Below are 14,625 nucleotides of genomic sequence, written 5' to 3' on the forward strand. Positions count from 1 at the left end.
AGCCGTTGATGCTTCACCAGTAGGATTGGGAGCAGTATTGTCCCAAATCACAAAGAAGGGTGAGCAACCAGTGGCATATGCTTCGCAGACATTAACTGCAAGCAAACACAATTACACACAACTGGAAAAAGAAGGATTAACAATAATTTTTGGTGTAAAAAGATTCCACTAATATCTCTACAGAAGAACTTTCACCCTAGTCATACCAATATTAGCTGCAGCCAGAATTCATAGATGCCCCTTGCTACTAACCACATACAACTATGAGGTAAAACATAAACCTGGAACACTCATTAGCCATGCAGATGTCTTATCATACTTACCACTACCCGAAAATGAACAAAAAGAAATTATTAAATGGATAGCAGAAGCAGCAGCTATCATCCAAGAAGAACTACAACAACTGCCCATTACAGCTCAGATGATCGGCAAAGAAACCCAAAAGGACGCAATGTTAAGCAAAGTCTTATACTTCACACGCCGCCATTAACTATCAGTTGAAGAAAGATGTTTACTTTGGGGTACCAAATGGCAAAACATCATATTATCAGAGCTGCTCCACAACCATCCAGGAATGGCACTAATGAAAATGCTGGCCTGGAAGCATGTTTGGTGGCAGAGACAGAGACATTGAAACAACAGTGAGAGAATGCAAAATATGTCAGACAATGCAGCCAAAAATCCTGTAGGCCGAGTCTAACCAGGGCCTTCCAGACCCTGGCATCGGATTCACGTAGACTTGTGGGGCCATTCAAGGGAGAGAATTTCCTTACACCAGTGGATGCACATTCCAAAAAAATGGCCAGTAGGCTTGCATATGAAAAACAGCAAAGCCGTTTCTACAATTGAACGTCTATGGGCCATTTTACCACATACGGATCACTTCACAAATTGGTCACGGACAATGGATCCCAGTTTACATCAGAACCTTTTAAAATATTGGAGGTAGAACCAAACCTGTCGTGGCCTACCACGGCAATCCAACCCCTTTGGCCGAGTGAAAGAGGGGTGGAGACGGGTAGCCCAGTGACTGTGACAAACAGCCCAGCATGTAGAATCTCGACTATCTATGGGTTCCTCCCAGAATAGCTTTGAGCAAATACTGGTCCAGGATGAAGGCGGTCAAAGAGTGAAAGAAGACCAAATGTGCACTTTAACGACCATGTCCCATAATTACTATTAAGTTCCTTTCCGTATTATAATCACTCAGTATATGTACCTTAATTCTCACTAGTAGTCATGGGCCTGATGTAGTAATGGTAGTTAGAGGGGGCCCATTGCACAGGGGGGAAGAGTGTTGTGTATAAGCCCACCCTACTCTATATCGCAACATCCACATCATGTCACCCCTCCATATATATCTGTTTGTCAGAATCCACGTCTGGTGGTATTAAAAAATGAGAAAAGCACCACGTCTGAGTCCCAATTGTGAAAGTGCATACACAACAGAACCAGTATGTAATTTCATTAACATTGGAATATTTCAATTCATATATTAATTTAAAGTGACTGTAAAATACTGACACTTTTATGCCATCCAATTAGTGTCCAGTAGGAACAGCATACAAATTTATTGCAATTATGATGCTCTTTCACAAGATCTCTTCTGCAGCAATGCAACAAACATCAAGACATATAGATATCATGGATTGTACATGCAAATATATTGAGGCAGAAAATAATGTCTTTTGCATTTAGTTTTAATATATACTGCACATACGATCCTGTTCCAAGTATGCCAACTGTGAAAATGGAGCTCCTGGACGACCAGCATACAGCGGGTAAATAGTTATTCGATAACGCTTGAATGGCTTAACATGATCTGTAGAACAAAATTATGAAATTAAAAAGTGAGTTCTATTATTTGATAAAGTACCAGTTGATTAAATACCAGACCACATTAATCTCCCCAATTAGTCTCACTAATTGCTACAACATTTACAAAATTGAGAAGGTGCACAAGTGAGAGAAGGTCTAATCACAAGCATCCTGTAATTGATAAACTTCGTTGAGAAAGCTGTGTAAAATTGTCTACCTGGTTAAAATTAATCCGATATAATAACAAACATTTACAATTAAATTTCCAGTATATATTTCTTAGATAGCAAGATTACATAAGAATGCAGTAAATGTGCAAAAAAAAATCACTGTATTTCAAAGAGCCATGGAAAAAAGTTAACTATTACATTACACATATACAAAATTCTTAATTGAGGTTGTAAACAGGAGTGCACACCTTTTAAGAAGGCTTTGTTTACATCTTTTTTCTCATGTTGCCAATATAAGAGCTTATAACACAAATCCTTGCTGATCTCTTCACACCATTCTATTACGTAGCCACTAACTGCAGATGTGGGTGGCTCCCATTCCACCACCAAACGACCGTCTTGAGGGTAAGCACTGAAGTCACGTACAGGTGGAAGTTCTAAAAAGGTAATTAAATATTTTAGATGAAACTATTGTATTTTAAAAAAATACTCACTTTGTACCATTTGTTATGCAATCTCACATATTCCATTACCCTTGGATTAATCATAAGATAACACAAAAGAGGTTACTTAGCTCTTTGGGCCATTTTTGCAAACAAAAAGATCAACATTTATCAACTCCTGGCTGCATATCTTTTTTCTTCATCTCTGAAAGGATTGAAAAATGCTGGATATGACCTTTCTGCATGTGGTTACCAATCAATTGCATCTCCCAAGTACAGAAAATTGACCTTGCTAACACTGGAAATCAGGTGGTCAGTGACTAGGCCTTGAATGATACACAACTGCGCAATGCTGACAGCCTTTTTCAAGAAGCTAAACTGCAATTGAACCTTTGTAATTAGTTTGAACTTGCACGTGTACTTTCATAGCATTAAAAAAAATCACTGATGTTCAGTAAAATTAAAAACACACCAAAATATATACAAACCAGAAAAAGAAAACAGAGTAAATCAATGTAAAATAAAAATCATTTGCCTTTCTCAATTTCCAAAATATCCCCCAAGGCAGGTCTGACTGACAAAGAACAGAAGTGATGGATTCTCCTTTGGGCTCTGCCACTGGATTTTTCATACAATCTAGCCTCAAAGCACCTCACTGGGTCCACATAATAGTGTGGGTTCCCTTAGGAACCATAGCAAGCACATAGACATGTCCCTAAAGGTTTTAGTGCACTAGCTAGAAAAGGCCTACATTCTATGAGTTATTTTAAACAATTTCTGCATGTGTTTGTGATTTTTTTTTCTATCATGTACATCAGTAATTCTCAAACAATTTCATAAACAGACCACATATTTATTTTCTTACTACAGGCCATCTATAACAAACCCATAGGCTACCAGTGGGGTGTTTGGACAGAGGAGGGGCGAGTAGCTGGCAAGCTCAAAATCCTTCCCAGACCAAGTGGAATTGTTGTTCGGATTGGAAAATGTTCATTTTGATATGAAATGTACAAGTTTATTTTACATAATTACTTGTTTATTATATCAGTAATATTTGTCTTAGTCATATTAGTGTAAACTCCCCATAATAAATCCTTGAATCACAGGTTGAGAAATACTGATGTAGCTCCTTAAGCATTCATGATCTGATATGCTTCAGCTTTTTTTTTTAAATCATATACAAATTTTTGTTCAATCCTGTTCAGATACAAAATAATCAAAGACCCCTCCACCACAGTAAAATCCATTTTTCAAAATCCATTTTTAATTTAATATCCCATCTATGCTAAAAATGCCACTTATGGTATCTGAGCATTGATACCAAATGGATGTGTGAATTTTAATTCCAATAATAAATATGGCGAATAGTTAAGGCCCCAACATAACCCCAATTATATCTTGTAATTTTCAAGTATCCCACATTGAGCTTGATCACCTTCATTCCCAATATATATGGAAAAAAAAATGCCAAATAGAAGAGCTATGTCCATATAACACTGTAAAAAGATTGAAGTGAAACTCAAAAGTCTACAGTCACTGTGATTACAGTAAAAACACAAAAATGCTGGAGGATCTCAGCAGGTCATATGATCTCTTCACACCATTCTATTACGTAAAGGAGTAGATATATAACCAATGTTTAGGGCCTGAGCCCTTCAAGGTATACCTTTACCTTCTATGGGCACTGTGTGACCTGCTGAGATCCTCCAGCATTTTTGTGATTTTACGACATAAAGCTTACCTGACTCCCATGTTGCTGGAATTATTAAAGTTTCCTTAGGAGAGCTGCCAGCTGAATTGTTTGCAATAAGCAAAATTTCGCATCTAATTTGTGAAAGAGTGATACTGTACTCTCGATTTTTAGTGTTAATAGTTTGGATTTTCAAGGAATTTTTTTGTATAATTTTCAACTGGTATCCCAAAATAATTCCACGAGCATCTAACTTATCAAGTTCCTGTCAATGAGAAAAGATGGTTGAAATAAAATTTCAAATGCGAGGCAGAAACCATGCAGGCATATTTGCACAAAGGGCAAGTCAAAATATAAAAAGATGGCAATAGTTGTCTGTGATATCCAGGCACAAGCGAAATATTTTAATAAATAGTTATTTTTTCCAGTTCCTTACAGGACAAAAATTTGGAACCCCTAGCAGAGATATTTGTATGCCTTAGCAGTGATATTGGCATCATCATTAGCCTGGGGAGAGGTGCTGGAAGATTGATGTATGAGGCCCCTTTATTTAAAAAAAGTTGCATGGATACACCAGGCAACAACAAGCAAGTGAGCTTTACATCGATTGTGGGCAAGTTACTGGAGGGGACTTGGAGAAACAATAGCTATGTGCATTTAGAAAGATTACTGATTAAGGATAGCTAATGTAGCTTTGTGTGAGGGAAAGAGGGTATCACAAATTTGAGTTTTGAAGACGTGACGAAGAAGATTAATCAGCACATCTTTATGGGCTTTTACATGATCATTAACAAGTTCCCACATGATAGGCTGGTCTGAAAGGTCAGTTCACATGGGATCCTGGGGGAGCTGGTCAATCGGATACAAAATTGAAAATGATAGGTGTCATCTGTCTTGGATGGCAATGTACAGTGCCCTCCATAATGTTTAGAACAAAGACACTTTTTTCTCCCTTTATTTTCCCCTGTGCACCAGTTTTAAATATGTAATCGAACAATTCACATGTGATTAATGTGCAAATTCTAGGTTTTATTCAAGGTTATTTGTATACATTTTGGTTTGACCAAGGAGTAGTCCCCTAATTTCTGGGCACTAAAATATTTGGGACATAGCAATGGTAGTCATGTTTAGTGCTTTGATGAGTATTGCTTGCATGCAATAACAGCTTGAAGTCTGTGATTCACAGACATCACCAGGTCCTGAGTATCTTCTCTGGTGATGCTCTGCCAGGTCTCTACTGCAGTCATCTTCACCTCCTGCTTCTTTCAGGGACATGTCCCCTTAAGTTTTTTCTTCAGCAGATGGAAGGCACACTCAATTAGATTTAGATCGGGTGACTGATATAGCAATTCAAGAAATTTTCCAGCTTTTAGCTTTGAAACACTCCTTAAAGCAGCATGTTTGGAACCATCATCTTGCTGTCGGATGAAGCACTCTCCAATTAACTTGGAGGCATTACATCTTAGAATTAATTTTGCTACTACCATCAGCAGTTACATCATCCATACATGCAGAGGCCATAACACCCCCACCACCATTTTCACAGATGAGGTAATATGCTTTGGAACTAATCTGGCCATTCAGTTTCGGTGGCTAACTAGTGGTTTTCATCTTGCAGTGTAGCCTCTGTATTTCTGTTCAGGAAGTCTTTGATCCACATCTGCCTTCTGAAGAGCGTTTCTCATCTTTTGGATAGGTGTTTGAGGATTTTTCTTCATTATGATGAGCATTCAGCAGTGAATTCTTTCTTGGAATACTAGTTCCTTTGCGATTAATGAGCTCACCAGTACGCTCCCTCTTATTCATGATGTTCCAAACAGTTAATTTTGGAATCCTAAGATTTGAGCGATGTCTCTTTTTATTTTTGTTTGTCAGTCCCATAATGACTTTCATTGGCACAACCTATGGTCCTCGTGTTGAAAAATGGCAACTACAGGCTCCAATTGTGATCAAAAGTTCAGAAGCAAGCCTAACAATTAAACATACACAACTAATCACAAACACCTGTGAAGCTAAATATCCCAAACATCATAGTGCACTGAAAAGGCTCCATAATGTTTGAGACATGATCAAACAAAAATGTATACAAATAATCTGGAATGTGCACTTTAATCACAGGTGAATTGTTTGATTACAAATTTAAAACTGTGGAGCACAAGGGCAAAAAAAGGTAATAACTGTACAAGATTTTGACGAGATTCTGTAGTATACTGCACATAGCTCAAATAATCCAGCTCTTGGAAATATGCCATTAAGCTGCAAAGAATACAGAAAAGATTATTCACAAGAAAGCTACCAGCACTGGCAGGCTTCTTGCATTAGAAGGGGAGGCTGATAGGTGGGACTTTTCTCCCTGGAGCATAGGAAGCTAAGAGGGAAACTCTCAGAGGCAGACAAAATCATGAGGTGCATAGCTAAAATAAATAGTCAGTCTTTTTCACAGTGTAGAGAAGTTTAAAGTTAGGGCACACATATAATGTGAGGAGAAAAATTTAAAAAGGGATCAGAGGGCTCAAGTTGCCAGAGGAAGTGCTTACAATGTTTAAAAGACATTTAGACAAGACTATGAACACTGCAAGACCGGCTGAGTCCCTCCAGCATTTCTGTGTGTTTTATTAAGAACATGGATAGGAAAGGGTTAGAGGTGTATGGGCCAAACATAAGCAAATGTGACTGGCTCAGCCAACACGGACAAGTTGGACTCGAGAGTCTTTTTCTGTGTTGGAAAACTATACGAGCCTATTTATCAACTCTTCAAAAAGAAAATAAATCACAGCCTAATTAAGCACCATAAAAGCAATATATTTTATAATTATTGTTTGCATTGATGATTATATATGGGATTGCAGGGTGGCTGAGACAAAAAATAAATAAATAGGCTTCTCCTACATTACAGGGGTTGAGTACCATGTTACTAGAAAATGGGCCATTTCATAATTTTCCATAATGCAAAACCACGTTATCTGCATATGCCTCAAAGAGAGTTGAACAAAATAAATTTGTTTATTTTTTTACTCTCTCCTCTCTTGTTATAAATTCTGTGAGAGTAAATTTTATTCCAAATTAATATTTGATTGGTCATTTGTGAATTCTGTAATTCCATATGTATGTAACACAAACAGCCATAACATAGGGGTTCCATGCAAAGTTACCTTCCACATGATGTGTATTCTTCTATTTGGAAAATGATTTTCAATTGTTCTCCAAATGTGAGGACCTCGTAATGGATCTAGTAACAAAATGGTAGCATTGATTTAAAATAATTGCAGCAGTATAACTCAAGTATCAATGTTTCAGTGAATTGATAATCAATTTGGTGGATAGTCAGCATTTACTAATAAAAAAAATAAACATTTTTCAATAAGGCCTTACAACTCATGAACACTCCTCAATCTTTTAAGCCCCATCATTCCTACACAAGGCAAAAAACCCAACATGCAAGGGATGAGCAGAGGAGAGACAACATAAGAAAAAAAAGCACAGAGTTATTGAGTAAATAATTGTAATAGAGAATAGAAAGCTAATAGAAAGAGATATGGGAGCAAATAATTACGGAAAGCTATCATGTGGTGGCTTGGTTCAGTTACCTTTCAATCAATGTCACCAAAAAAAGAGAAGACTGGCTGTCTAATGTTTCACTTGGAATAAGGGAAGCAAAAGACCTGAAAGAAAGAGGTCATCATCTGAAAAACCCCGAGGGAACAAGTTTCATCAGCAAGTCACTGGAGTGGCTGATTAAAAAGGAATCAGTTTGTGGATGTCTTGGAACAACAAATCACTCTCTGAAAACCGACTTTTCCTGAATGGTAACCATTTACCTTTCAAGCACCAAAGCCTGGTGAATTTTATAAATGTTAAATTCTGTGTTAAATAAGAATTGCTTGCAACCAGTGAACCTGGAGGAATGAGAAGTGAGATTGGACTATGAACCAAATCACTTTCCAGAACTTATGCACACATTACATACATGTGCACTGAGAATTAGAAGGGGATTAAGTTAGGTTAAGTAGGTCATTAGAGATAAGTCAAAGTTTGATTTTATTTTGTTTAAGTAACCATTTGTCTTGGTGAATATCTATTTCTGCTGGGTTTTGGGGTCCTCTGGGGTTGTAACAACCTCTTAAGAATATAAAAAACAGGAGCAATAATAGGCTACTTGGCCCCTCAAGTCTATTCTGCCATTTAAAATGATCATGGTTAATCTGCTGCATGTCTCATCTCCTCACCTCTTCTTCACCTGTTTCCTATAGGCTCAATTCCCTAATCTACAAATGTACTTACATTGAATACCCCAATGATCTCACATCCACAAACCTCTGCAGTAGAGAATTTAAGAGATTTACTACTTTCTACTGTGAAGGATTTGTGATAATATTAATCTTTAAAGTTAAAAATTTTAGTTATTTTTATATATCTGTGAGCTGGATACAGGGTCACACACAGACACACACAATTTTTTGAGATGGCAGATGGCAAGACATTTTCAGAGCTGAAGCATCTGGAAAAACAGAGCAATAAAAATTAGAATTGAATGCTTAATTCAGTTGCTAGAATAGGTGTTTGCTCAGGAGAGGCAGTGTACACACACTGCCATTTCTGCTGGCTGGTTAACAGACAGACAATCTGGAGTCTGATCCACTCAAACTTCTGGAAGAGATGCTTTTAGCATAAGGATATAAGCAACTTTTAAAGAAACTTCAAAGACCGAAATTATGTCAAGTTTCATATGATGAAACATTTTGGAGAAACCAGAGGGACTTTGAAATCAGAAAAAGTTGACCATCCTGTGGGGAAGACAGGATTGAAGATACAGTAGCCAGAAAAGGTACTGATACATGTTACTCCTGGTCAAAGGAGAACAAAGAATAAGTGGCTTTTGAATGAGGAAGACCACTTCTGAATGTCTCTTTAAGATAGAGGGCAGTCTTGTTATGTCCATGGAAATGGTCATTTTTGATTAATAAAGCAAAAATAATCTTGCATTTGAAACAACCATTTATTTATGGCGACTTAATTCAGCCCTTGCTTGGGGTTGTGAATTAATCGTGGAAGAAAACAGCCACTTCACGGTCTCTTTGAAAAGAGGACATATTTATCGTATGCAACACAGATTCCAAAACCTCCATACGAGGAAAAAAAAAATCAGTCATATGAAGAAACATTGCTTTAACACAGTTCTACAAGAAATTTGTGATTTTTAATGAGGTCTGATGATTTGATGTTTCAAAATACTTCACAATTGCTTTTGAGCACCAATTTTTAAAAAATCTGATGCCTAACACTTACTCCCATAATTGCTTTTGAACAACAGTAAAGACTTCTGAGTTTCAACACAAAAGCTTTCTGAGACTGCACTTTAAAATCATCTCTTCGGAGTTATACCTGAACTGTAATGGTTTTGGTTTTGACATACACACACACACACACATACATTTGTGCATAGTGGGATTAAGTTAGAGTTAAGTAAGAAGTGTCATGCTATTAATAATTAATAATACAAATTATTGTTTTTGAAAATACCATTTCCCATTGTATTCCTATTGCTGCTGTACTTCGTAACATCTATAAGCAATTGCTCCCATGCAACTTAGAAGATTAATAGTCAGTCATTTAAAACTATTTGTCCTTATTGGAGATTTCCCTACTAGGGAAAACATCTTAGAAACATAGAAGATAGGAACAGTAGTAGGCCATTCGGCCCTTCGAGCCTGCTCCACCATGCAATGAGATCATGGCTGATCTTAAGTTCAGGTCCCCATCCCCGCCTTCTCTCTGTAAAACCTAATTCCCTTCTACTGAAGAAATATATCTAATTCCCTCTTAAATATATTCAATGAACCTCCCTCTACTGCTCTCTGTGGCAATGAATTCCACAGATTCACCACCCTCTGGGTAAAGAAATTCCTCCTCATCTCGGTTCTAAATGGTTTGCCTATTATCCTCGAACCTTGGCCCCAGGTTCCCCCACCATTGGAAACATCCCTGCCGCATCCATTCTGTCCAGTCCTGCCAGAATTTTATATGTCTCTATGAGATCCCCTCTCAATCTTCTAAACTCCAGCGAGTACAATCCCAAATTGTGCAATCTTTCCTCATAAGTCATTCCTGCCATTCCAGGTATCAGCCTGGTGAATCGCCTCTGCACTCCCTCCATTGCAAGAACATCCTTCCTCAGATAAGGCGACCAAAACTGCACACAATACTCCAGGTGTGGTCTCACCAAGGCCCTGTACAGCTGCAGTAAGGTATCCTTATTCCTATACTCAAACCCTCTTGATATGAAGGCCAACATACCATTTGCCTTTTTAACTGCCTGCTGTACCTGCACACTCGCCTTCAGAGACTGATGTACAAGTACCCCTAGGTCTCTCTGCACTTCCACATCTCTTCTATTGCCATTCAAATAGTAATCTGCCCTCCGGTTTGTATTACCAAAGTGGATAACCTCACATTTATCCACATTTTAATGCATTTGCCATGTATCTGCCCAGTCCCCCAATTTATCCAAATCACACTAGAGCTTCCTGACCCCCTCTTCCATGCACACAACCCCTCCTAGCTTAGTGTCATCTGCAAATTTGGAGATATTACATCCAATCCCTTCATCTCGATCATTAATGTAAATTGTGAACAGCTGGGGTCCCAGTACAGATCCCTGTGGCACCCCACTGGTCACCACCTGCCACTCAGAAAACGAGCCATTTATCCCAACTCTCTGTCTTCTACCTGCCAGCCAGTTCTCAATCCACATCAATACTTTGCCCCCAATCCCATGAGCCTTGATTTTGGAAGCCAGTCGTTTATGTGGGACCTTATCGAAGGCCTTTTGGAAGTCCAGGTACACCACATCCACTGGCTCTCCCCCATCTATTTTATCTGTCACCATCTCAAAGAATTCCAATAGATTTGTCAAGCACGATTTACCTTTTGTAAATCCATGTTGACTCCGTCCGATCCCTTCTCTGCTAGTCATATGCTCCGCTATTACATCCTTAATAATGGATTCCATCATTTTGCCCACTACTGATGTAAGTCTCACCGGCATATAATTCCCCGCTTTTTCTCTACCCCCCCCCCCCTTTTTAAATGGTGGGGTAACATTAGTACCCCATAGGTACTGATCCTGAGTCTATCGAGTTCTGGAAAATAATTCTTAAAGCATCTGCTATCTGAATGTCCACTTCTTTAAGTATCCTAGGATGTAGATTATCAGGCCCTTGGGATTTATCGGCCTTCAATCTCTTCAAATTCCCCAAGACCTTGTCCTTAGAGATACTGATTTCTTTCAGTTCCTCCCTTGCATTAGTCTCTATGTTTCCCAACATCCTTGGGAGGTTATTTGTATCCTCTCTTGTGAAAACAGAACTAAAGTAAGAATTTAATTGATCTGCCATTTCCTTATACCCCATTATATATTCCCCTGATTCTGATTGCAAGGGACCTACTCTGGATTTCACCAATTTTTTCCTCTTGACATATCTATAAAAGCTTTTGCAGTTGGTTTTTATGTTTGCCGCAAGCTTACTTTCGTAATTTATTTTTGCCCTCTTGATTAATCCCTTTGTCCTCCTTTGCTGCATCTTGAACTGTTCCCAGTCTTCGGTTTGGTACTTTTTTTGGCCAATTGATATGCTCTCTCTTTGGACCTAATGCTGTCTCTAATTTCCCTTGTTATCCATGGTTGAGTCACCTTTTTTGGTTTATTTTTATGCCAAACTGGTATAAACAATTTCTGCAATTCTTCCATTAGATCTTTGAATGCTTTCCATTGTCTATCCACCATCAACCCCCCCATAAACACCACCGAATCAATCTTACTCAACTCCCGTCTCATACCATCATAATTCCCTTTATTTAAATTCAGGACCTTAGTCTCGGTTTTAATTTCTTCACTCTCCAAGTCGAGTGAGAATTCAATCATATTGTGATTGCTCCTACCCAAAGGGCCTCGTACAAGATTACTGATTAGCCCCTTTTCATTGCATAATACCCAGTCTAAAATGGCCTGCTCCCGAGTTGGTTCCTCGACATATTGGTCTAGATAACCGTCCCGTAAACATTGATATCTACCCTATTGTGCCATCCAAGGATCTTGTGTGTTTCAATGATGTCACCTTTCATTCTACTAAACTCCAAAGAATAGCGAATAAGGACTTTTATTCAACTAGGTCTGTGCTGATCATCTATCATCCATTTACTCTTAATCCTATAGTCATCCCATTTTATTCTCCCTTATTTTCATTAACTTGCCCCAGATTCAACCACTCGTCTACACTCCAGGTGCAACCTACAGTAGCCAATGAATCTACTAATCTGCAAGTCTTTGGGATGCATGTGAAAACCAGAGAACCTGGAGGAAACCAACGTAGTCACAGAGTGACACAAACACGTAAGTACTGTAAGTCGCATCCACGGAAAGGATGGCAGTTGATGTTTCAGGCCTGAGCTCTTCAGGTATATGCCTGAATAGGAAGGATGTCAGTGGTGGTGGTGTGGGGAAGAAAGAGAAGGGGAAGGTAACAGAGAGAACGTGCAAACTCCATGCAGACTGCAACTGAGATCAGGTTTGTGAGAAGATTACTAATACACAATTTCAATATTGCTATATACAGCAAAGTTAAAAGATTTTTAAATTCCACATACTGCTTTCAGAAGTATTTGCAATTTTTTCAAAACTCCAGTCACTCCAGTAGCCAAGGTCATCAATTTTCCTGCAGCGAATTGTGAAACTATAAACACTAAAAGGTATTAAGTTTTGAACCAAGAAAGAATTCCGATTTGAATTTGTATCTTCAGAAGGAACCTACAAAAAAAAAGTACATTAATAACTGCAAAGATAACATCATGTTGAAGGTTGATTTATTTTGAAACAACACATCCCTTTGCATTTCACAGCTACATTGTGATTCTGTAGATTGGTCATCATACCCAACCTCTTGCTATTCCCTTACATCTACCATCAAGTTCAGGAATGTTCAAAATTTGCTGATCTGAAGTGCTCGATACAATTTTCACCTACCCCCTCAGCTTTATGTCAGTCATTGCTGGCAATTCTAACCTATTCCTGGTCATTTGCTTGGGATTGATATCTTTCATTGAAAAGGCAAGCAGTATCTTTATTTTGATTAAAAAATCCAATGAATATTACATAAAAGATCACTTTTCTCAAACAGGCTTTTTAAAACTATGAGCTCTCAGTGCAGTGTGTGGGTAGGGTTTCTCAGGTCACCAATTTTGCTGGTCATGTACTTGGAACTGAAGATGGAAAAGGAAAATGCAACTGCACAACTAGATTGGTGAAGGAATGCAAATCCCGGATAAGATCTATCCAATCCATTCAAATGATTATACAGTATCACATGCATGATTGAACAAACTTGGTATAAAACAGACAAGGTGACTTCACCTAGCTTGGTTTGCATCTTAGGTATGCGTCCTCTAACTGGAATGAAGAGTCATTTATAATGATTGTTTGGTGATGCAAATAGAAGGGCAATTGAACCAAACATAGATCTGATATAATATCTGTATTTATTTATTTTTTTGAACATTAGGGGGTAAATACAATTCTTGTACATAATTTAAATTTCTAGAAGACAGACTTGAATACATACCAAGTCCCATCAAGCCCACTGCAAAATTAAGCTCTTTGGTCTTGGAATCATTTCATATTCATTAAAGTTGAATATGTGTTATTGGTTATCAGTCAATAATATTCAACATACATTTGCTGTTTAAGAGGTTAATTTTCTACCTGCATCCACTCCTGGGTGTTGACAATTTTGTATCGGAGATTGTACTTCAGTTGATATGTAACTGGCAGAACTGGATTTTCCCAATCCAGAGACAAAACTGTGCTAATTCCTAATATTTGTTTTACAGATGTTATCGTTGGAGCATCTGGTTTTACTGAAACACAAAAAGTAAAAAACATATAAAAATCCCAGTAAAACTATGTTTGGTGACAGAAAGAAAGTAAAACAATAACAATAGTTAAAAGGGAGGTAATTAATATGATGTCAACACCCTATCCTTGTTCAGATTCAATGCAGTCCTGAACTTATCTGTAAAGAGGTTACTTCTTGCCTTGAGTAAGAGAGATGTCAGAATTGAACTGAACTGTTGTCACTTGTAGCGAGATACAGTCGTAAAACTTTGACTTGTATGCTATCCAGGCAAGAAGGAAATAAGCTGTCTTTGAATCTGATGCTACCCGTTTCAAACTTATGTATTTTCTGCCTGACAGGAGAGGGAAGATGAGAGAATGACCATGATTGGATAGGTCTTTTAATGTGCTTTCCTGAGGCAGTAGGAAGCTAGAAGGGAGGCTGATTTGCATAATGGCCTGGGCTGTGTTTGCAACTCTCTGCAACTTCTTGGAGTTTTCGGCAGAGCAGCTCTCATACCAAGCTCTGATGCTTCTGGGCAGATACCTTTTAGGGAACATTTATAAAAATGAGAATGAGACAATGGGGACAGGTTGAATTTCCTTAGCCTGAAGTAG

The 14,625-nt window shown here is 38.1% G+C and overlaps 1 protein-coding gene across 5 annotated transcripts in view; it reads right to left on the minus strand.

Annotated features, from left to right (window-relative positions):
• il6st (interleukin 6 cytokine family signal transduce) overlaps window positions 1-14,625 on the minus strand; it is a 98,051-nt gene that overhangs the window by 26,397 nt on the left and 57,029 nt on the right. For all 5 annotated transcript variants that reach the window (XM_069924410.1, XM_069924413.1, XM_069924409.1 and 2 more), the window contains 6 exons: window positions 13,876-14,030; window positions 12,765-12,924; window positions 7,274-7,350; window positions 4,173-4,386; window positions 2,237-2,425; window positions 1,721-1,822 (listed from right to left, as the gene is read on the minus strand). In XM_069924410.1, coding sequence (XP_069780511.1) covers window positions 1,721-1,822; window positions 2,237-2,425; window positions 4,173-4,386; window positions 7,274-7,350; window positions 12,765-12,924; window positions 13,876-14,030 — 897 coding nt within the window. The remainder of the gene's footprint in view (window positions 1-1,720; window positions 1,823-2,236; window positions 2,426-4,172; window positions 4,387-7,273; window positions 7,351-12,764; window positions 12,925-13,875; window positions 14,031-14,625) is intronic.

Source organism: Narcine bancroftii, chromosome 3 (genome assembly GCF_036971445.1).
Source record: "Narcine bancroftii isolate sNarBan1 chromosome 3, sNarBan1.hap1, whole genome shotgun sequence".
In the NCBI taxonomy this organism is placed as follows: domain Eukaryota; kingdom Metazoa; phylum Chordata; class Chondrichthyes; order Torpediniformes; family Narcinidae; genus Narcine; species Narcine bancroftii.